We start from the raw sequence: 22,882 nt of genomic DNA on the forward strand, positions 1-22,882 counted from the left end.
CCCGAACCCGACCTGCTGACCCGAATTGTCACCCCTACCTAGGGGTGTCCATAATTCAAATTAAAACCGAAATCCAATCCAATCCAAACCGAATTATCAATTTGGATCGGATCCGAATTTTAAATCGGATCGAATCGGATTGAGATTTTTTGAAAATTCGGGTTTTCGGATTGGATCGGATTGACCCTAATCGGATCCAAACCAAACCGAAAACCGAATTTTAGAATTAAGCATGTATAATATGGAAGTTGATGTTGTCTTAAGTCTTAAATTTCTGAAAGTTGCTGCTTGTTATTGATATTTAGTGCATGGAGTAATTGTTGTAATGGACTAATGGTGTTGCCTTTGAGTTGTACTAGTTCTTTTGAATAATTTAATTTGACTTGATGTTAAACAATTAATGTTAATCATGACTATTTTCAAGATTTGTATTAATCTTAAGGATTGGACAAAATGTTATTTTTATAATTGCATTTTTATTTTTATATTATCGTACTAGTCTATTAGACGCTATAAATTAACGTATTTTAATTCGAATTTTCGGATCGGATCCAAATAACCGAACTTTAATTCGGATTGGATTGAGAGAGTAATTCAGATTGGATCGGATTGAAAAATTGAAAACCGAATTGTATTTCAGATCGGATTGGATTTGGCCCAAATCCAAACCGAAAACCGAACGGACACCCCTAGGAGTACCTAACTAGTTAGTAGTTACCCACATTGGTCCATCATTTACCACTTCGCTAATCATTCATTTTTTTTTAATATTTTTTTTTATAAGTTTTGGAAGAACCCACATCGGGAGCTTAAATTAATAAATCAGAAGAAGCAACATCAAAGATATGAGGTGGGATTACGTTATTACACATTCATTGACCAACTTCCCAAGGTTGAAAGTGAGTCGATTCATGTGCTACTCTATTCCCACAACGCTCCACAAAAGACCACCTAATGCTAACAAAACAAGAACACAACTCTAAAATATCCTCTATAACTATATAGTATAACCATTACTCGGTCATTTTTAGAGTGAGTTTAACGGCAGTCCTTACTAGAGCCTAGAGGACTATCTTGATAACAACTCTACTCATTTTAATATTAATGAATATGAAAAGTTGAGACAATGAGGTTTTTCTTCCCATGACCTTTATTTTTGGAAAAAAATGTACTTTGTATCCCAATGGTGAATAGTCACTAAAAAGTTTATGAAGATTTGTTGAAAAAATCATGCTTTGAATTTCCTCACAAAAATATTCATGTAGGCCCCTTGAGTCCGTGACCTTTTAAATCTTAATTTTTATAATTATGTAAGAGAGTGAAATATGAGAAAATACAAGTTTCTCAACATGAGAAACTTGTATAGTTGTATGTTTCTCAAAAGGGCACGCTTGTCCTTTCGCGTAAAAAAAAGAAGGGTTGTTTTTGTCCATCAACAATTTTGGATGGAAACGCTGGATTGTAGCCGTTATATGCCATTAATGTAACTACTAGAATAAACCCACCATTCTCTCTATACCAACAATAAAACTTGAAGAATTCTACAACAATGGAGGTCGAGGAATTCAATGGAGAAGAGAAAATTCACAAGCAAACGACAAGACACCTACCCTTTGGGGTTGGCACCGAAAATGGTGGTGTTGGGATTGGGGGTTTGTTGTAGTGTAGAGGATGGTGCTTGTTGTGGTGTTAAGTGGAATCCTCCATTGTTGTTTATTGAGGAAAAAAGAAAAAGGAAGGGGGAAGGAGACAACAAAATTATGACGTTAATTAATTATTGTACATGAGTCACATACTCACATGCTACTTTCTCACACACAGTCAGCAATGGGGCTCCGTACAATGTCCAATAATTGCAAACTGTCATTTGAGAAAAGCCACTGTTTCTCAATTGAGAAACCGGGGCTTCCTCGTTAAATATAGTATACTATGAGAAAATAGTAGGAGAACAATTGATGAGAGAATTTTTATTTATTTCATTGGTGGGGTAAAAAAAATCCTCACCAAAAACTTGATTTAGAAGAGAGGGAAATTTGGAGAGATAGTGGTGAGGAAATTTTTTTTCCTTCACCGTTGAGAGTGCTCTAAGGTCGGTCATTAATGATGGCCCCCCAACAATAATCTTGATGTACAAACTTTGTATATCAAGTGGCAAATATGTAATTATATGTAATATTTTTGTTTGTTCTTCTCAAAAAACATAAAAACTACCATAAACCCATCACAACATCATTGCAGCCTCCATGTTCCTCTTAGAAACACATCATAGCCACCATCACCAACATCTCTCCATCTTCCCACCGAACAAGTACTAAGGCCTCACCGCCACCACCTTAAATTGGATTCTTAAGGGCCAAAATGACCATAAAAACCTTAATTGAGCATTTTTTTTGGTTAAAAAAATCTATAAATTATAAGTAGAGCTGGCAAAAACTGACACGACACGAACCGAACACGAAAAAAACGGGTTAGTCTCAAGGGATTTCAACACGTTTAATTAAACGGGTCAACAAGACACGACACGACACGTTTAATTAAATATGTTGGGTTAGTGTTGAGATTCTCAACACGAAATTAACACGACCCAACCCGTCCAATATAAAAGCCCAATCATTTATGAAATTATTGATAAATATATTCAAAAAAGACCAATAATTTTCAATTCAACACGACACGAACCGAACACGAAAAAAAGCAGGTTAGCGTTAAGGGTTTTCAACACGATTAATTAATTGGGTCAACACGACACGACACGTTTATTAAATGGGTCGGGTAAGTGTCGACCTTCCCTAACCCGTTTAATTTCCGACACGAAAACGAACACGACACTGCACGACACGATTGCCAGGTCTAAATATAAGAAAGTTTTATTTAACATCACCGTTCCTAACACGTGATGGTCAACACTAGTGTTCGGTGGTCAAATCTTGAAAAATGGAGTAAAATTCCTTCTCATAACCCATACACATGATGGTCAACGCTAAAGTTTGATGGTCAACTTATGAAAAATGGAGTAAGTTCCATTCTCACAACCTAAATCGCATATAAGGGGTGTTTGGTAAATGACTTTTTGATGATTTATTTTTTAATTATTGTAGCTTTTAGCTTTTTATCTTGCTCAAACAACCAAAAAAGTATTTGATAGATGACTTTTTATTAAGTGAAAAGTTGACTTTTCTACCAAAAATAAAAAGCTACTCTTACTAGCTTTTTGGTATTGGTTTTGGATTTTCACCTTAGAAATTAATTTCTTATCCATACTTTTCACTAATTAATAATTAATAAACAATATTATGAATTATAAAAATTATGTTTATTACAAAGATAATAATATATACTAATGCCCTTAAAGGTCATTTTTGTATAAAGCAGCCAGTAACTAACATCCAATTTTACCGAACATATATAATTATTATATAATTGTAGAGTCATTTTTGCAGCACTTCACCATAATCCTCCAAATCCCCCCTACTCAAGTTCTATGCATTTCAATTTTTTTTTTTTAAAAACCCATCAATAACTACCTATCTCACTACTTTTTTTTTTAATAATAATAAAAAAAAAAATTAAGGGACTCCAATAACTACTAACATTTTCATTTTGTGTTGTTTTCTTTTGCGTATAATATACCCCGTGCATTAGCACGGGTATGCTCTAGTTTATTAAAATTTCATAATCAAATAATAAACATAAAATCCGACAGTTGGATACCACTTCTAAAATCCCTTGTTCGTTCTGCAATACCCTGGATATTTCCTCCTTTTAAAATACTCTTTCTACTCAAAATAAAACTCATTTTAGGAAATAACCAAAATATTACCACCACCATGATAAAGACTAAGGCTATTTTCAAAGTCACACAGCGGAAGTCTAAAATTAAAACCAACTTTTCAAAATAAAACTTGAGTTCACAACCTCAAAACAAAAGTAAAATATAAAGTTCACAAGTTGGAACCAATATAAATATGGTCCTTCAAAACCAACTTAAAAATAAAACATAACAATGTTAGTCCATAAATAAATAAATCAACAATTCAAAATATGAAACTAAGAAAGCATAACAAGTAACTCTCTGCACTCATTCCCTTCATGCTCTTCATGCCTTAAGTACCTGTCACTTTCTCTTTATTTCAACCCCTCTACTCACCATATAAATGGGTCATAGTTGGGTCAATCCAAAGGAAAGCCAAACACAAATACAAAAGTATGAATCAACAAAATCTGAGTACATATGCACCACTCTAACATGAATATCCTCCAAAAAAAAATGAATATCCTAGCAATAAATAATTAAAACATGCTTTCCATACAATTAACAAGTCAACTTACCTTTGTTTCATACTGATAATATTAATTATTAAGTAATAGTTTTGGATTACGCATCGAACGAGTTTCCTTCCTTAAAAATAGCCCATTTAAATATTGAGCTTCCAATTAGGGAGCTACCCCAATTGGCACCTACTATGTCACCTTGTGACGAAATTCCAGCGCATTAGAGCATGCACAATGGTGGGGATTCATGAATCCCCTTAATTCTTCTCTCTCATTCTCTCCTTTTGACACATCATTTCTCTTTTTTCCACATCATTTTCCACTATCTCCGTCCTCTTCCTCTTCCTCTTTCTTTATTTTTTCCCACAACAAAGGGGATTCATGAATCCCCTTCCTTTCTATTTATGCCCCACCATCTTCTATTAAATTAGATATTTGCAAATTTAATATGACAAATTATTATAATTAGATTAATGACAATTTTAATATATTACAAAAATGTACAATTAATGATAATTTAAAATGCATAATTAGTAAATAGAACGGTCGTCACACATATAATAAATAGTTAAAAAGGAACATTGCAATACATTATGTAAAAAGATAATTCATGAAATTCGGAAACATAAAAGTACATTAAAAGCCGATAATTGAAAAATGAGAAACTAAATCATAAATACGTTTTATTTTTAAGGTGAGTTGACAAAAGTGCTCCCAAACCTAGCCCATTATGTTCCAGCAAATCATTCTTCAAAGATGTATTAATTTGTTTATCACGAAGATTTTCTCGTGTAGCCATCATTGTAGCTAAATTTTGATCTTTATAAAGCCCAGGGGTAAGGGTGAAAGTTGTTGCTCTTCTCCTTGATGATCCTGCTAGATTCTCAGGTTGTTCGGTGGAAAATTCCGTTGGATCCCAATAATTCATGTAATTATCGCGCTCATCTTCTACAATCATATTGTGCATGATAATACACGCCATCACGATTTTCCATAGCATTTCGACACTCCATGCCAAAGCCGGGTGTCTAATTATTACAAATCGAGCTTGTAGCACACCAAAAGCACACTCAACATCTTTTCTAATACTCTCTTGTTTGATTGTAAACAACTTCTGTTTAGGGGTTTGTGGGGAGGTGATAGCGGAAATAAATGTTGCCCATTTTGGATAAATCCCATATGTGAGATAATATCCTTGGTTATAGGTATTTCCATTCACAGTGAAATTAACTTGTGGAGCTCGACCATTTAAAATATCGTCAAAGACGGGAGAATGTTGAAGAACGTTTATATCGTTGCACGTCCCTGGCGTGCCAAAAAAGGCATGCCAAATCCATAAATCCCAAGAAACAACAGCTTCTAAGATCACCGTCGCCCTTTTAGATCTTCCTTGATACATTCCTTTCCACCCAGCTGGACAATTTTTGCACTCCCAATGCATGCAATCGATGCTCCCCATCATGCCAGGAAAACCCCTTTCTTCCCCTTGTTTAAGGAGACGAAAAAGATCTTCGGCTTTTGGCTTCCGTAGGTATTCTGTTGAGAATTCACGAATCACTCCATCAACAAAGTGTATAAGACATTCTCTTGCCGTACTTGCCCCAAGTTTTAGATACTCATCAATTTGATCAGCTGGGCAACCATATGCTAACATTCTCATTGCTGCAGTGCATTTTTGAATTCCAGAAGCACCCAGTCGCATTGTGGCATCTGGATGTTATTGAAAAAATCTATCAGTTGCACTCAACGTATTCACTATCTTCATGAATAGAGGTTTTCGCATACGAAACCTACGTCGAAACTTTTCATCGCCGTATAATGGATGGTCACTAAAGTAGTTTGTAACTTTTCATCGCCGTATAATGGATGGTCACTAAAGTAGTCTATAACTAACCGATCATGTGCTCCTTCACGATCTCTTGGAACAATCCACCTTGACATTTTTTCACGTCGTGAATCATGAACTTCTTGTTCTTGTACATCGGTGTTAACAACATATCTTACTGTATCCTCTATCACTTGTTGTTGTCGATTTTCCTCAATAAAATCTAACAACATGGAATCGTATATTTCATCACTAGAAGTAGAAGAACTAGAATCAAAATTCATTTTACGATTTTTTGATAATATTTGTGTAAAACTGAATGTTAATATTTGTATGACAATGATAGAATTATATGTGAATGGAACTGGTCAATATATAAACAATTTGATCCACATGAACTAAGTAATAATGCAAGAGAATATTTTGGTAACACATTTCAAAATTTGAATTATGAGATGTCAGAAGATTAGATTTTTGCATGACAATAATCTATAGCTTTGCAGAGATATGTATGGCTTTACATAAAATATGAAGTAGATGTATCAATGCATGAAGTGACTACACACTGAATTTTGTTTTTTGTTTTTTACCACTACTAATAATAATAATAACAAATTAATAATAATAATAATAATAATAATAATAACAGTCATAATAATAGTAATTATAATAATAACTATTACAGTATGATTAAACATTAATTAAAAACATTAAAAAAACTAATACATTAAAAAAATTAAAAATAAATTCTGAAATATAATATATTAAAAACATTAAAAAATAAAAACTAATACATTAAAAAAATTAAAATAAATTCTGAAATAAATAAAACATTAAAAAAAAAAAACTAATACATTAAAAATATGAAATAAATAAAACATTAAAATAACATATAAGAAGAATAACTTCATAAGAACCTATTACTAAATTCCTCTTTAAGCTTCTTGTACATTTCTACCTCAAATTCATCAAGGTTAGGTTTCATCATCAACATATTTAACATTTTGATCTTCATCTCCTCTTCCTTTTGCCTTTTCCTTTCTTTACCTTGCTCTCTTATTAAGTCAATCATTCGTTCTCCTTGGTCATACCTGTTGTCACTACATTCTTCAAGAGTTGTATTGAAGGAATCAAGGTTTATAGATGAAGACGAAGAACTAGATTCCATTGCTAGTCTCTTCGTCTTTTTTATGCCATCTGGTCGAGTTCGTGGTTTTCCACCTTCAACAGTTGGTGATTCTGGTTCAGATCGTTTTGCACTTCCTCCGCTTTCAGCAGGTAATTGCATGACCTCATTTGGATCCCATTTTGGAAAATTTTGCATAACTTCAAAACAATGTTGCAAATGGAAATGTTTACCTTTCTTCGCCATTGCAAAAGCATTGTGTGCACGTTTTTCAACATCTACATCTGATTGTCCACTCTTCGAATGTCGTATCTCGTAACTGTATACCTCTACCCACTTGTTCACATTAAAATTAATGTGATCCCAACGTTGTTGTAAGGACTTAGTATTCCTCCTCTTCTGGAGCTCATCAGGATTTGCAAGTCGTGCTTGTTCGTAAAATTTACCAGCTGCAACCCAAAATCCAGCCTTAGTCATTTTTGTATTTTTTTTTGTAACATTTCCCCCGGTGTTGATGTAAGCCGAAACAAGTGCGTTATCCTCTGCTACACTCCATGAATTCCTCGGCATAGTCTCTTCAGGAGAAACTTCAACGACAACATCAACAAGATCCTCTAGATGTTGCGCTTCTCGTACCTCTTCAGTTAGAGTTGCGTTCGTGCTACCATCTCCTCTTGGAGAATGGTCCATAGGTTGGGTAAAATGTTGAGACATGGGAAATAATGGATTATCTTGAGAAAAATGTTGGTGATATTGGGTTGTATCATTTGGATTCATTGGTCTTTGTTGATTACCAAACCATTGTAAAGCAGCTTGAAATTGAGGATTATTGAGGATATTTGGATCAAAAAGAGGATTATTTGAATTATTTTGAGAGTTTGGAATATTTTGAAAATTCAAATTTCTTCTTAAATTTGGATTATTTCGATCCATATTGAAAGATAAAATATAATGAATTTAATTGAATATGAGTGAGATTAATAGGAAAAGGAGAGAAAATATGGAGAAATGAAGATTTTGAAAATATGGCAAATTTAGGTTCATTTTATAGAGAAAAAAAATATTTTATAGTTGTATTTTAAGGATAAACTTGATTTAATTATCATATTTAACTATTTTCCTAATTAATTTATGTTTTTCGTAGGAATTATTATAAAAGAAAAAAAAAATCTGATTTTTATAAAAATCAATAGCTGGCGGAAAAACTTGAAAAAAAAAATATTAATTATTATTATTATTATTATTATTATTATTATTATTATTTGATTTTTATCTTAGTTTAACTTAACCATTAAACTTTTTTTCATTATCTTAGCTTACTCTTATTCCTATCTCCTTCCTTCTAATCCTTTAATCAAATGAACTTCTATCCAATTTTTCTACTTATCTTCTACACCCAACTATTAATCTAGACTTAATTTGATCCAAGTATGATAACAAACCCCAATACTTATCATATTTTCTAGTAATCACACTAGACGAAAATCCTAATTTGGCACCGGTTCAAACCCCCCCTAAGGCATCGGTTTTGAACCGTTGGGGATTTAAGGGATGCCAAATCCTCAAAGATTTGGCACCGGTTCAAAACCGGAGCCAACTAAAGCATTTGGCACCGGTTAACCGGTGCCAACTACCTTGATTTTGATTAAAAAAAAAAAACTGGCGCCATTAAGTTGGCACCGGTTAAATGGCGCCAGTTTTTTTTTAATAAATTCAATGTAGTTGGCACCAGTTTTAAGCATGAACCGGTGCCTTTGACTTTTTTTTTTTTTTTCGGAAATGATATATATTAATATTAATACTAATAAATATAATAATAATGAGATCCTGCACATAATACCTGATAATTAATAATAATAATAATAATAATTATTATTATTATTATTATTAATTTTAATAATAATAATAAGTATTATTATTATACTATTAATATTAATATTAATAATAATAATTATTATTATAATATTAATAATAATTAGTATTATTAATATATTAATAATAACAATAATTGAAAATAATAACAAGGATATAAAATATTGATAACAATCCCAAAATATGATATTAATTAGAAAAATGTGTCAAAACTACAAACAAACAAAATTAATAGTAATAATGTAGTACACTAAGCTAGTTAAAACACAAATAAATGATATTTACAAATTAAATGTGATGTAGGCCGCCAACATGTCTCGAATTACATTGAGTTCCTCGCTCGTGAACGGATTTCCCGTTTGTCCCTTGCAAAACTTGGAATACATACACAAAACGTAAGTTAGTAGGAGTGAACTCATAAATAATCGTAACATGTCAATATCACTTAGTTATTGGTGACGAAGGCTTGAAATTACAAGAAAATAGCAATTAAGGGGTTGTAGAACGCATTTTCAACCAAAATAGCCCGAGTAAGGCCATTTTCACTACTAGGATGCCTATTTCCTACATTTCTTATCAAGTGAACTCATAAATAGTCATAACATGTCTTTATCACTTATTTATAGGTGGCCAAGGCTTGAAATTACAAGAAAATAGCAATTAAGGGGTTGTAGAACGCATTTTCAACCAAAATGGCCCGAGTAAGGCCATTTTCACTACTAGGATGCCTATTTCCTACATTTCTTGTCAAGTGAACTCATAAATAGTCATAACATGTCTTTATCACTTATTTATAGGTGGCTAAGGCTTGAAATTACAAGAAAATAGCAATTAAGGGGTTGTAGAACGCATTTTCAACCAAAATGGCCCGAGTAAGGCCATTTTCACTACTAGGATGCCTATTTACTACATTTCTTGTCAAGTGAACTCATAAATAGTAATAACATGTCTTTATCACTTATTTATAGGTGGCCAAGGCTTGAAATTACAAGAAAATAGCAATTAAGGGGTTGTAGAACGCTTTTTCAACCAAAATGGCCCGAGTAAGGCCATTTTCACTACTAGGATGCCTATTTCCTACATTTTTTGTCAAGTGAACTCAAAAATAGTCATAACATGTCTTTATCACTTATTTATAGGTGGCCAAGGTTTGAAATTACAAGAAAATAGCAATTAAGGGGTTGTAGAACGCATTTTCAACCAAAATGGCTTGAGTAAGGCCATTTTTCAACCCACAATTCTCGACGAACCCCCATCTTTTTCAAATCGTCCGGTGCACCCTTTCTGTTCTTTGTCTTTCTTTGAATATTCATCAGCGTTCCCACAAGAGCATCACACACATTCTTCTCTATATGCATTACATCAAGACAGTGCCTAACGTCATGTTCTTTCCAGTACGGGAGCAACCAAAAGATTAATTATTTTTTAAAGAGAGTAGTTGACTCCGCCGCTTTTTCTGATTTCCCAAAGACTGTTCGTACACCCTTTACTCGAGCGTAAACCTTCTCACCAGTCAACGGCCTAGGAGCAGTCCCCTCTTCCACTATCCCATCGAAAGCCTTTTTCTGCCTACGGTACGGGTGATCGCGCCTGAGCAACCTTCGGGTGCGCAAGTACACCTCTTTGTGAGAATGATCAAGGCGACTGCTTGGCGTATCATCAATACAAATGGGGCATGCTTTTTTACCTTTGTTCTTATACCCGGACAAGTTGCCATACGCAGGAAAATCATTAACGGTCCACATAAGAGCTGCATGCAATGTGAACATCTCATTCTTATAAGCATCAAAAACAGAAACCCCTTCGTCCCACATCTTTCTCAAATCATCAACAAGGGGCGCAAGATAAACATCTATGTCGTTTCCAGGTTGCCTTGGCCCCGATATCAATAGAGAAAGCATTACGTATTTCCGTTTCATGCACAACCAAGGAGGCAAATTGTAGATCACTAACAGTACCGGCCATGTGCTATGCTGGGTACTGAGAGTGCCAAATGGATTCATCCCGTCCGTGCACAAACCAAGCCTTAAATTTCTAACTTCATTACCAAATTCTCCAAACTTGATATCAAGGTTCTTCTATTGCGGGGAGTCAGCATTCTGTTATTCTTTCTTCCTTCTGCATGCCACCTCAAGTTTTTAGCGTCTGTTGGTGTTGAGAATAGACGCTTAAACCTTGGAATAATGGGAAGATACCACAACACCTTAGCAAGCGGTCCCTGCTTACCAGCATTGCAACTCATGCGCTTGTAGCGCGACTTCTTACATCGTGGACACTCCTCCAATTTTTCATGTTCATTTCGATAAAGAATACAATCATTAGGACATGCATGTATCTTCTTATACTCCAAACCAAATGGACACATGAGCTTCTTAGCGTAATAGTAAGACTTAGGAATTTCATTCCCGTCGGGCAACATCTCACTTAACACGCTCAACAAAGAAGTAAAAATATTGTCCGTCCACCCATGCTTTGACTTAATGTTAAAAATTGTTAGCACGGCGGATAGTTTAGAGTATTTTTTGCACCTAGGATACAAAGGCTTTTTAGAAGCCTCCGATAATGACTCAAACACGTCACCTTCAAAACCACGCATCATCTCATCCACCCCTTCATCCTCGACCTCATCCACATGATCATCCTCAAATCCATCCTCAGCACCATGATCAACAATAGGTTCATCATTATTCTTGTACTCCTCGTCCACACAAATGTCATTGCTTCTATCATCATGCACATCATTCCCAATAACATCCCCACTGTACTCTCCTTCTTCACCGTGCCAAATCCACACATGGTATTTAAGCCTAAACCCACGACAAACTACATGATCTCTAATGATAGCAACACTATTGACCACCTTCACATTATTACAATCAACACAAGGACAAGAGGCAATCGAAACCCACTCTGCGCTTGTAAGATGAAGCCCTCTCGCAAAACTCTTGAACCCCATTAAAGAATTCCAATGTATCACGTCTACCATACATCCAACCACGATCCTTCTCCATTAAGTAAATTGTCTCTAAACATGGCAACATATTACGAATCATGTATAATTGCTACCATCTATTATATATGTAAATCAAATTCAAACACACAACATGCATATAACATTCATATAGATACAAAAATGCATATATGCTTCCAAATGGTCCTTATCACTCCAACCTAACCCATCCTTGAACGTTTACTCTCACTATTGAATGTATGTCGAATTTCCAATTTTAAGGAAAATCCGGCAGCATTTCCCCCCAGTTCTCCAAGTACATGATGTAGGTAATAAGTTACCCACATATGTACCCAAAGAACATGGTGTTCGAGGAAATGGTAAGCCAAGATGTTCCTTAAAATCGAAAAAATAGACATACATTCACCACCTAAGTGAGAGTAAACGTTCAAGAACAGTCCAAACCGGGGACTATTCAAGACTTTCTCCTAATGAGAAAGCCTTGAACGGGTATCTAGGCATATGATGATGCAAACATTTCATATATTTATTGTTGTATTTAGTTTGTCATTATATAATACACGAATCTAATAGCTAACATGAAAAAACGTTTATTAAAACAATAATAGAGAGAAACAAATATTTATAGCTTAGAAAAGTTTATAATTCATACCAACACAATAGATGTATTCTTTCTAACTTCCCAGTTGAGCTAAATTAATGTGTAGTCTTCAAACTACACTTGAACTTCAATTCACATATGAACCTATAAAAACGCAAAAAAGAAAAAACAAAACAAAAAACAAATTAAAAGTTAGTAAGTATGTATGAGAAATGGATAATAAATACAAATAGGGGCATATGATTAAAGAGAACGAGAGATTCTCTAAAGTTTGCAAGAAAATGTGAAACTATGCCCCCCTAAATGGTTCATTCTAACCAATAAGAATATTTATTGACATAAATATGTAAATTGGGATTTTTTTTAAGAATTCTTGGTAGTTTAGTTGAAACTTGAAAGTAATCATTTCATCACTAAGTTCACAAGGCTCTCTTCCAAAAAGTTTCTCAATCAACTTTTACAAAAACCCTCTGACTTAAACCTCTATTTCATTTTTCTCCGAACCAGATATTTCCATTAGAAGTTTGAGTTGAGAACATTGAAATCTTAACCCCGTTCTTAAATAGTGCATCGTACTATACTTCAAAAATTGCAAAACTGCTATTTTCTTGCATTTTTAACAGAAAAAATTTCCCCTTCACCTTAGTTTCTAACAAACCAAACAATCCCATTCTATGTTGCCTGAGAAACCACAAAACATCACACACTCTTCTCAGGTTTCGAACAATTACCTGAAATGGCGCCTTAGACCCACAATGAGAGCGACCAAGAAGGTTGTTGTACGTGGGAGGGGGGGGCAATGCGCTTCTATATTCACAAACCCTAGATTACAAGAAGCTTATAATTACTAAATTGTAAAAAAAATCCACCAAAAACTCGAAGGAATTCATCAATGGAGTAATATAAGTAAAACCTAATTGCTACAAACTTACCTTAGCTTGAAGCCGTTTCAATGGAGGGAGTTATATGGCCGGAGTTGCTTGTACGTGGAGGGTGGGGGGGCAATGCTACGAACTAGCTGCTTCAATGGAGGTGAGAATGTCGCAACACTTCAATGGAAGAACGAAGAGTACACTTTAATGGAGAAGGAATAGGAGAAGAGAGGAGGGAATGAATGAAAAACGTGCCTTAGCAATATGAATTGAAGAAGAAAACACGAATTGAACAGGACCCTAATTAAACCCGGGTTTTTTTTTTTTAAATGGCACCGGTTAACCGGTGCCAACTCTAACCTTTTTCTTTTAAAAAAAAACAGTTGGCACCGGTTTGAACCGGTGCTAATCAGCGTATTTGGCACCAGTTCGCTTTAAACCGGCGCCAACTCTAACCTTTTAAATTTTTTTTTAAAAAAAAAACAGTTGGCACCAGTTTGAACCGGTGCTAAATAGCGTACTTGGCACCGGTTTAATTCAGAACCGGTGCCAACTATGAAATTTTACATCTCGCTCATTTTATTTGGCACCGGTTTTCAAGAACCGGTGCTATAGGGGGGTGCCTATTTAGTTTTTTCTACTAGTGTCATATCATACCTTAAGCTTTATCCTTATACATTACAAACACTATAAATAGACCCTCAATTCTTCACAACTTCCTCACACCAAAATCAGAATTCTTTCTCTCTCCTTCACTCTCTTATACTCTCGGCCCTCCTCTTCCTCTTCTCCTCTCTTGTTTTTTCTTGCCTTCTTCCTTCACTCGTGCAACCACCAAGCCGACGCCACTGCTCTAGCTGCTTCCCTTGACACCTAGCTTCTGTCGCCACCTTGCTGACTGCCTACTGCACCTCACCTTGTTGCTTGCTGCTTACTGCTTGCTGCCGCTGCTAGAAGGTGTCATGCACCATTCTTCGGCGCTTCTTCTTCTTGTTCCCTCTTTATTAGCCGCAAGCATGCATGCATCATGTTTAAAAAAAAAACAACTCTTTTTTTACATAATATCCGTACTACGTACTATAGGATTTCTAATACTTTACCTTATACTAATACTATTATTATGGCACTACTCGAAATTGTTTTAAAGAAAAATTAAACAAAGTCTTGTTTTAAAAAGGTTGATAATGGTTTGGTAATTCATGCACTAGTAGAGTATTATTTATGGTTTTGTGTTAATTTTTGTTAACCTTATATTAATTAAGGTTATTTTAATTGTGTAGGAGGAGTCCCTCGATCGTGGTCAAGTTTAGTGATCGTACCTTAATTGTTCTTGTGATCAAGGTACGTATATGTGTCTAGGTCCTTGATACAAGTTTTGAATCCGTGTTTTGGTGAACGTTTATTTCAATAATTGTTAAATATTGCAATGAGTTAAAAATATAATTTTACGATTTAAAGGTGTGATCTTTAAAAATCTAGTTTCACTTAATAAAAGTTGTTTATGGATCACCGAATTTCAAGCTATTGAATTAAAAAAATTAATATAAACTTGTAGCTCACTATGGGCCTGAGTATCTATTATTTTAATTGTCCCTTTACCAGGACTGGTTAAGTAAGACCGTGAACTTTGTATGATCTAGTCTTCCTCGAGTATAGTTTAACTTGCTTGGGGGGTGTACACACTTAAGTGAGGAAAATTGATTTTGGAAATTCGTCTAAAATTGAAAATCTATTAGTTTGGAAAGTTTCTATTAATGGACGTTACTACTTTTGGATGGTTTAATTTTGGAGAGCCTAATTTTGGAAAGTGACTTATGGCAAGTTTTAATTGGAATAATTGTTTCGAGAGCATGTTTGTCTAATAAAAGCATTTACATGCCTTGCACTTATATGTACTTAGCGTTTTTGCTAATCTGTTTTCCTATTTGTTTTGGTTCGCCCTGTTTACCATTATTGGTAAGCAGTTTCGATTTCAGGTGTGGAGTTGATTGTGCTTATACTTGAGTCGGGATTGGGATCACCTAGTTAGGAATTTACTCATTCCTGAGTCAGACATGTTTTTATTTGGAGTATTTTCGAACATTATATTATGGTTATTATAATATTAATAGAGTTAAGTTATTTTCCGCTGCCATTGTTATTAGTTAAGTTAGCCTTATGTTTTCACGTGGTGGTAATACGCCCAAGTCTATCTCTACGATATTTTATACGTATGAATATAGTATCTACGTAGAGGGAGATTTGGGGGTGTTACACAATATATCTCATATAGATTGATAGCTCCTTTCATAGACACTTCACAAGGTTTCCTTTCGAAGTGTGTTGTAAAATAATTTCACAACTCTTGGATGTTTATCAAGGTCTTGGCTTAAATTCTCATTATTACGATCATATCGCAATACTTTGAATATCTTGCCAAGTAAATGTCTTGACTCAAACTTTCACCATTACAATCATATTGTAATGTATTTTATTATTTTGTCAAATTGATTCTAAACTTCATACTGGACTTTTAAACTTTTCAAAACTTTCAAACTTATGCTTCAACTAAGCACAAGTGATCATATCACAAATGAAGTTTCATTGTCCGTCTCTAGCCTTTGAACCTTAGGTTTTCTTACATTGATATGTATTGGACCTCGAGTTCATATTATCATTTCTTTAAACGATATCTTGTTAGTTTCAAATTAAAATGATATTTACATGTATCAACAGTTTCACAATCTAATGATATTGAAAGTCCATCCCTTTGGATCTACTGTATGCAATGTTCATTTTTATTTGAACCATTTGACATTTTAGAGACAATTTTTATATATATAGAAATGGTTTATCTATATTTTCCATATAGAACTTTTGACCTATTTACACTAGTAGAAAAAATGAATTAGGCACCGCACATTTCGCATCGATTCTTGAAAACCGGTGGCAAAAGAAATGGGTGGGATTGGGGAAATGACTTTTCCCACCGGTTTAATATCAAACCGGTGGGAAATCTTCTTTTTCGCACCGGTTCTAACTAAACCGGTGCGAAATGTTAAAAAAAACCGGTTTATGGCTTTCTTTCTTCTTCTTTCTTTTTTCCACCTGCTTTCCCTCTTCGTTCTGCTCTTCTCTTTCTCTCTCGTTTTCGCATCTCCTTCTCTTCCCGAACTCCACTCCATTGAAGCAGCTCGCTCTCTCTCCATTGAAGTGGTTTACGAGCTTTCTCACTCCACTAAAGCAGCATCTCCTTCTCTCTCCATATCTCTGGCCTCCATTGAACTCACGCGTGCTCTATATTCTCCATTGAAGCCGATTATGAGCTTTCTCACCTCTATTGAAGTAGCTTTGAGGTAAGATTTTTTTTGTGGTCTACTTAATCCCTCGAATTCATTCGCAATCTAGGGTTTGTCGTTGATTTTCTTTTCAATTTAGTAATTTAGGGTTGTGGTAATATAGGGTTTGTCATTGAAGCGCGCACGGCTACACCTCCACCACAACGGCCTCCTTGTCACGGCGGCATGACCTCGAACAGTGAACCTGGTGTCTGGTGAGCTTGCCTTTCCGGTTTGTGTTACTTGTTGTGCATTGAGTTATGCTCGAGTTGTTATGTCTTTCAACTTTGTTGATAATTATGCTGTTCACTGAGTTGTTCATTGAGTTATGTTGTGCACCCCCTCACCGTCAACTCCAAAGACAAACACCATTGCCACCAATGTCACTGTCAGTAGAACAAATGTTCTGCAATTTGGCATTTAATATATACTTTTCTTTTCTTTTACTAGTATTTTTTTGGAATTTTATTGACAATTTATCAAATATTTTTCATCAAAGATGAAAGCTACTGAATCATGTTCATCTTCAGCATCAACAAGTAGGGTTCTTTACTCTTTTTGGCATTAATATGAGTATAAAGCAGTTGATCTTATCAAAGGGGAGCAATTTAATCCAGGTGACTAAAAGTTGTTGCTTCGTCTTCGTTATTTATTATGATTATTATCTGACCACTTAAATAAAACCAATGTACTGCTCTCAATTTGGTCAATTTAGTTGTTTTATGTACATATGTTGAAGGTAGTAGTTTTTAGTGGGATGTTAATTAACATTTGTAGTGAAGTTGGAAATTTTATTATGATTGCTTTCAATTAAAATCATTTTGAAACACTGAAATTGAAATAATCTCGTGTTTTGTTGATCAATACTCTTGTGATATTAGTTTTCCAAGTTTTTTTAATTGAGAAGTTATGTTAACACATGATACTGACTGTTATTTGTTGTTAACATAAACGCTTGCTTATTTGCTGTATTAAATTCCAACAATAGCTAAGTTGTAATTATTCACGGTGGTTGGTAGAAGCCTGGGACCAGAAACTGTGTGAGTCCTTGTTAAATTAATCCCCGCTCCTCCCATATGCACAATGTGCTGAAGGATAGTAATAACCATTGATAGTATTATTACTTCTAGGATACATGGTTCACAATAGGCTAAGTCCCTAGCTAAGCTGCCCTCTGTTGTGGACTTGCATAGTTTCTGAGATTTGATTCATAAGTCTTTCAGATCTTACAAGTGAACTACCAAGTATGAGTTAATCAAATACGGAGTTCTAAATAGCAGTCACGGTTGTGTCAACATGCATTCAACAGCTATCTATGGTTTTTTCAAAGTTTTGTCTAGCCTTTTAGCAACCCACAACCTGAAAGAGTAGCCATGACTACCTTATACGGCTGATTTTAGTTAATGTCATTGCAGTCCATCACCTCATAGAAAATGTATTAACTTTAAAGTTGATAAAGATTTATGATTTGAGGGAAAAGAAATTTTGGTGGGTGCAACGAACTAGTATTTACTAGTATATACCATGCTGAGTTTGTCTCGTGCAGGTCCTGTAGCAGGTCATACTTTGGTACAGATTCTGCTGCAGTCTCTGTTCTGGGTGCTGGATTTGGTTTGCTTGGTTCTGGCTTTGTTGAGTTCAGGTCTGCTAGGGTCTGGTTTACAGACGCTCGGGTTTTCGGTTTCTGGTTGCTGTGCTGTTCCTGGCTACTGGGTTCTGGTTGCAGGCTCTGGTGCAGTTCATGTGCTGGATTTGGTTGCTACAGGTGTTGGGTGGCTGGCTATGCTTGGTATGCTCATCTGTTTGGAAACCTGCTGCTGGAAGCCTGCTGGCTGTGTTTGTTTGGGCTGTTTCTGTTAGGGTGGGCTGCTGTCTTCTATTGCAGTGCATCATGGTTGGCTATTTTTGAAGAAAATATATATGTTAGTGTTTATATGTCCATTTTTTTTTTTTAGTTTTTTAAAGTGTAATATTACAAGTTATTGAGGCAAATATATGTGTTTTATGCATATTATGATTATATATAAGTATTTGGTACAATTTAAGTGAAAAAAATGCAAAAAAAAAAAAAAAAAAAAAAAAATTTAATTTTTTGGGGCACTTTTGGCACCGGTTTTGGAAAGAACCAGTGCTAAAAGTTTTTTTAAATTTTTTTTGGAGACTTTTGGCACCGGTTTTCCCCAAGAACCGGTGCGAAAAGTCATTTTTCCCACCGGTTTTGAAACAGTGCGAAATCTATGGGGTTTTAGCACCCCCCAAATCCAACCCGGTTCAAAACCGGTGCGAAATGGGGGGTTTGAACTGGTGGGGAATTTGTATTTTCGCCTAGTGTTAGCTATTCAAAACACACTTTGATTCAAATAAGCATAGAATACCGTTTATTCCATGTTTTGAATCTTCAATGCTTAGTCATTACTAACATTGATTGGTATTTATTTAATTCTAGCCAATAACTAGGTAAGGTGAAATGTAAGTTTTACTTGTAAAGTTACAAGTTTTGCTTCTAAACTTGTAGGTTTACTTCTCCCTTAGCCAAATTTCTTCTTTTAATTCAACCACATTCTTCAATGAGTGAACTAAATGTGCTATCATATGTCCAAGAAGTAGTAATATGCTAAATTAATTTCTATAATATACTTCTTAAATTGGAACATTTCTATTATTTTACCTTCCAATTGTATGAGGTAGTTTCTAATCAATGGGAAACATTTGTTGTTCATAACAGCTTTTAGCATATAAGTAGTTTAGGTTCCAGAAGTAGCAACTTGCTTGCATTTCTTAGCCTATACTCCTCAATGTTATCCCCATATACTCTTAAACCTCTTCCTTTGAGTCACTTAGAACATTTCTCTTAGGTTCAAATTGATATTTTACTTAACTGCTTTAAGCATTTTTCATAATTTTGCTAAATCTATTAATCATCATTCATGGTAGAGTTTAATCGACTATTTAACTCCATATGAAATGGATGAAGAATAATGTCATTTGATCAACTTTTGATCATAGAGACTTCCAATCATTTTCTTATGTTCAGTTACATTGAAATAAGAGATTTTATTGAAATTCCATACTTGTCTTTTAGAGGGTTCGTACCTCCCATCTCATGCCCTTGAAACACTTTTCAAAATGAAGATGGTGTTGGCGATTCACTCAAACGTTTTGAGTTGAAGGAAACCAACCTTTAACATGTGATATGGGTTTCTAAAACATGCCTTTTAGAACCATCTTAGCAAAATTGGAATATAGGTTTATGGATTATCTTTTAAACTTTTGAGAACATTTCTCAACTTTATTTTCAATCAAGAAGATATATATATATATATATATATATTGACAAGCGCACATTAGGGCGCGCTTTAAGGCATATAAATGGGTGATTTTGGATGTATTTAGGCCCGTTTTGGTCGTTTATTGCCTTGTTACACTCGTTTCCTTCATATTACGTGCTTCACGGGTTTCGGTCTGTTTTTGGTGTGTTAACAGGTATAGTTGACCAAGTTATGTCGAGTCCCAAACCATTAGTGCGTAATCAGGCTATTATCGATCCTAGTCCACCAAGCTAAGGCTTTGCTGCGGTTCTCAAGGCCTTGAAAGGCAAGTTAAGTAGCAGGCAAGGCAGAACAGTTCACAAATATGACACCTGTTCACTATTTTGCTCACAACTTTCGGTATACAAATGATAATGGAGTGATTCAAATTGCATTGGAAAGTAGACTTGAAGAGCTTTCCAACGATATATTGCACGCCTCAAACGGAGCTTTGGATAAGAAGTTGTGACTGTTTTAAGAAGACCAAAGTGCCTGCAACCTTCCTGCCTATGCTGCACGGCCGTGCCACTTTTAGCACGGCCGTGCCAGGCATTAGCACGGCCGTGCCAAGCCAATTTCCATGCCCGTGCCAGTGCCAGATTCAGCATGGCCGTGCCAGATTCAGCACGGCCGTGCCAGGCATTAACACGGCCGTGCCAGGCATTAGCACGGCCGTGCCATAATTGAAGATATTGCGGATCAGCTACTGCCATGCTTGCACGGCCGTGCCAATTCCAGCACGGCCGTGCCGATTCACGAAGGGCAACCTGCAATTTACTTTCCGATTTAAAACATATATATATAGCCCGATTGTAAGGGTTAAGAGAGAGTTTTTAGAGATAGTTTTTGAGAGCCTTTGTAGAGAGTTATTGGAGAACGTTCTTAGTTTTAGATATTCATTAGTTTTCTTAGAGATTATTCTAGCGATTTTAGTTTTCTTGGATTGATTTGAAGCAAGATTTGTGAAGATTCTTTGTATTATTCATTGACGACGGATATCAAAGTTCTGAACTTTTCCATTGATTCGCATCAATACAATTGGTATTATTCATTCTTGTTTATTAATCAAGCTTTATTATTCCTTAATCAGAATTCATGTTTATATCTACTATGCTTTTGGAATTCATTATTGCTTTGATTATGAATATGTGTGAGTAGTCTCCTAGCTAGGGTTTCGGGATGAAACCCGGCCTAGGTAATCTATGTAATTGAGGATTGATTTTTATAAACGGATTGTGATTAAATTGATTATATGCGATTGCATGTTAATTCATTATAATAGGAGTAGCTAACCTAGAATCTTGAATTTGATTGCATGATATCCTTGATTTGAACAAGAGATTGTGAATTGAGTATTTCATTATTGAATGTGGTTTGATTATGTATCGAGTAATGTTAAGTGCATGAGAAATCCAAGCTTAGTATTGCCCGTTGTCTTCCTATCACATGATATTGATCAGACATATAGTCTTTGCATATCCCGTTTGTCTCTGTGATTCCTTGTTGCGTAGTTACCGATGGTTTGGTGAATTCCCGTTCTCCCTAGTGTCTTAGTTTATTGATTTATTCCATCTTATTAGTAGTATTTTAGAACACCATTTTCCATTGATTTCGAACTAGCTTAGGTTTAAGATTGATTTGCAATTACTCTCGTTCCTCGTGGACCGAACCTTTATTTGCCATTGTACTTGGCTATAGGGTGTTCGTATAAGTATTGTTTGATTGAGAGTTAGATTGTAGCGACCGATTTAACCCTCGTCAAAATGGCGCCGTTGCCGGGGAGCGGTGTTTGTTAATTGCTTTTTGATTTCTTGAGTCTAGTTCATCATAAAAAAAAAAGCACAAAAAGATTTTTCCCTTTTGGCTACACTTGTAGCCCTGCTATTTAATTGGTTTGGTTAGTGTGTATGCGCAGGTCTAAACAGAGAGAATTAATACCCTTTGATCTAGAAATCGAAAGAACTTTGAAGAGCAATCGTAAATCTCGATTGACGTCATCAAACTCTCAAGGAAAGGAACACAACACACAACAGGTTCCAATGGAAGACATACCGCGCCAACCTAATCGGCCAGCACCACGACCCCTTAAGGAGTTGGGAACTCCTGGGGCGTATAGAGCTTCAAGTGGGATTGCTCCACCCACTACTGAGGCCAATGATTTCGAGATCCGGCCAGCTATGATCACCCTCATCGAGAGAAGGCAGTTTAGTGGTGCCAAGCATGAGAGCCCTTTGGCTTATTTGAACGAATTTGAGAAGTACTGCAATACCATCAAGGTTAATGGGGTGAATCAAGAGTTCGTGAGATTGAAGCTTTTCCCCTTTTCACTTATTGGGAGAGCTCTCGAATGGTTAGAGAAGGAGGTGAAGCCGAACTCTCTACACACTTGGGATGATGTCACGACAGCATTTTTGGGAAGATTCTATTCTCAAAAGAAGACGGTCGATGCTAGAGCCTTGATTCAAGGGTTTCGGCAAAGGAGTGGGGAGTCGATCTATGAAGCATGGGAAAGGTACAAGGAGTACCAAAGAGAGTGCCCACACCACGGAATCCCAACATATCAAGTTTTACAGATTTTCTATGGAGGATTGAGTCCTCAAGGGAAGACCAGTTTGGATGCGGGAGCAGGTGGCCCAATAATGAACAAAACTGAAGAGCAAGTCATAGATATTATCGAAGATGTGGTACGACACCACATGGATTGGCAAGATGGCGAGC

At 35.4% G+C, this 22,882-nt stretch overlaps 2 protein-coding genes across 2 annotated transcripts; both read right to left on the reverse strand.

Moving 5' to 3' along the window:
- Nucleotides 1-4,942: 4,942 nt before the first annotated feature.
- On the reverse strand, nt 4,943-6,381 carry LOC110729439. The gene is made up of 2 exons (XM_021909175.1): nt 6,075-6,381; nt 4,943-5,982 (listed from the first exon to the last, which is right to left on the reverse strand). The coding sequence occupies exons 1-2, from the start codon at nt 6,379-6,381 to the stop codon at nt 4,943-4,945; spliced, it is 1,347 nt and encodes a 448-aa protein (XP_021764867.1).
- Nucleotides 6,382-7,004: 623 nt separating this feature from the next.
- LOC110729441 (glutathione S-transferase T3-like) lies at nt 7,005-8,156 on the reverse strand. The gene has a single exon (XM_021909176.1). The coding sequence runs from the start codon at nt 8,154-8,156 to the stop codon at nt 7,005-7,007; it is 1,152 nt and encodes a 383-aa protein (XP_021764868.1).
- Between the last annotated feature and the right edge of the window lie 14,726 nt (nt 8,157-22,882).

Source organism: Chenopodium quinoa, unplaced genomic scaffold, assembly GCF_001683475.1.
Source record: "Chenopodium quinoa cultivar QQ74 unplaced genomic scaffold, ASM168347v1, whole genome shotgun sequence".
NCBI classification, from domain to species: domain Eukaryota; kingdom Viridiplantae; phylum Streptophyta; class Magnoliopsida; order Caryophyllales; family Amaranthaceae; genus Chenopodium; species Chenopodium quinoa.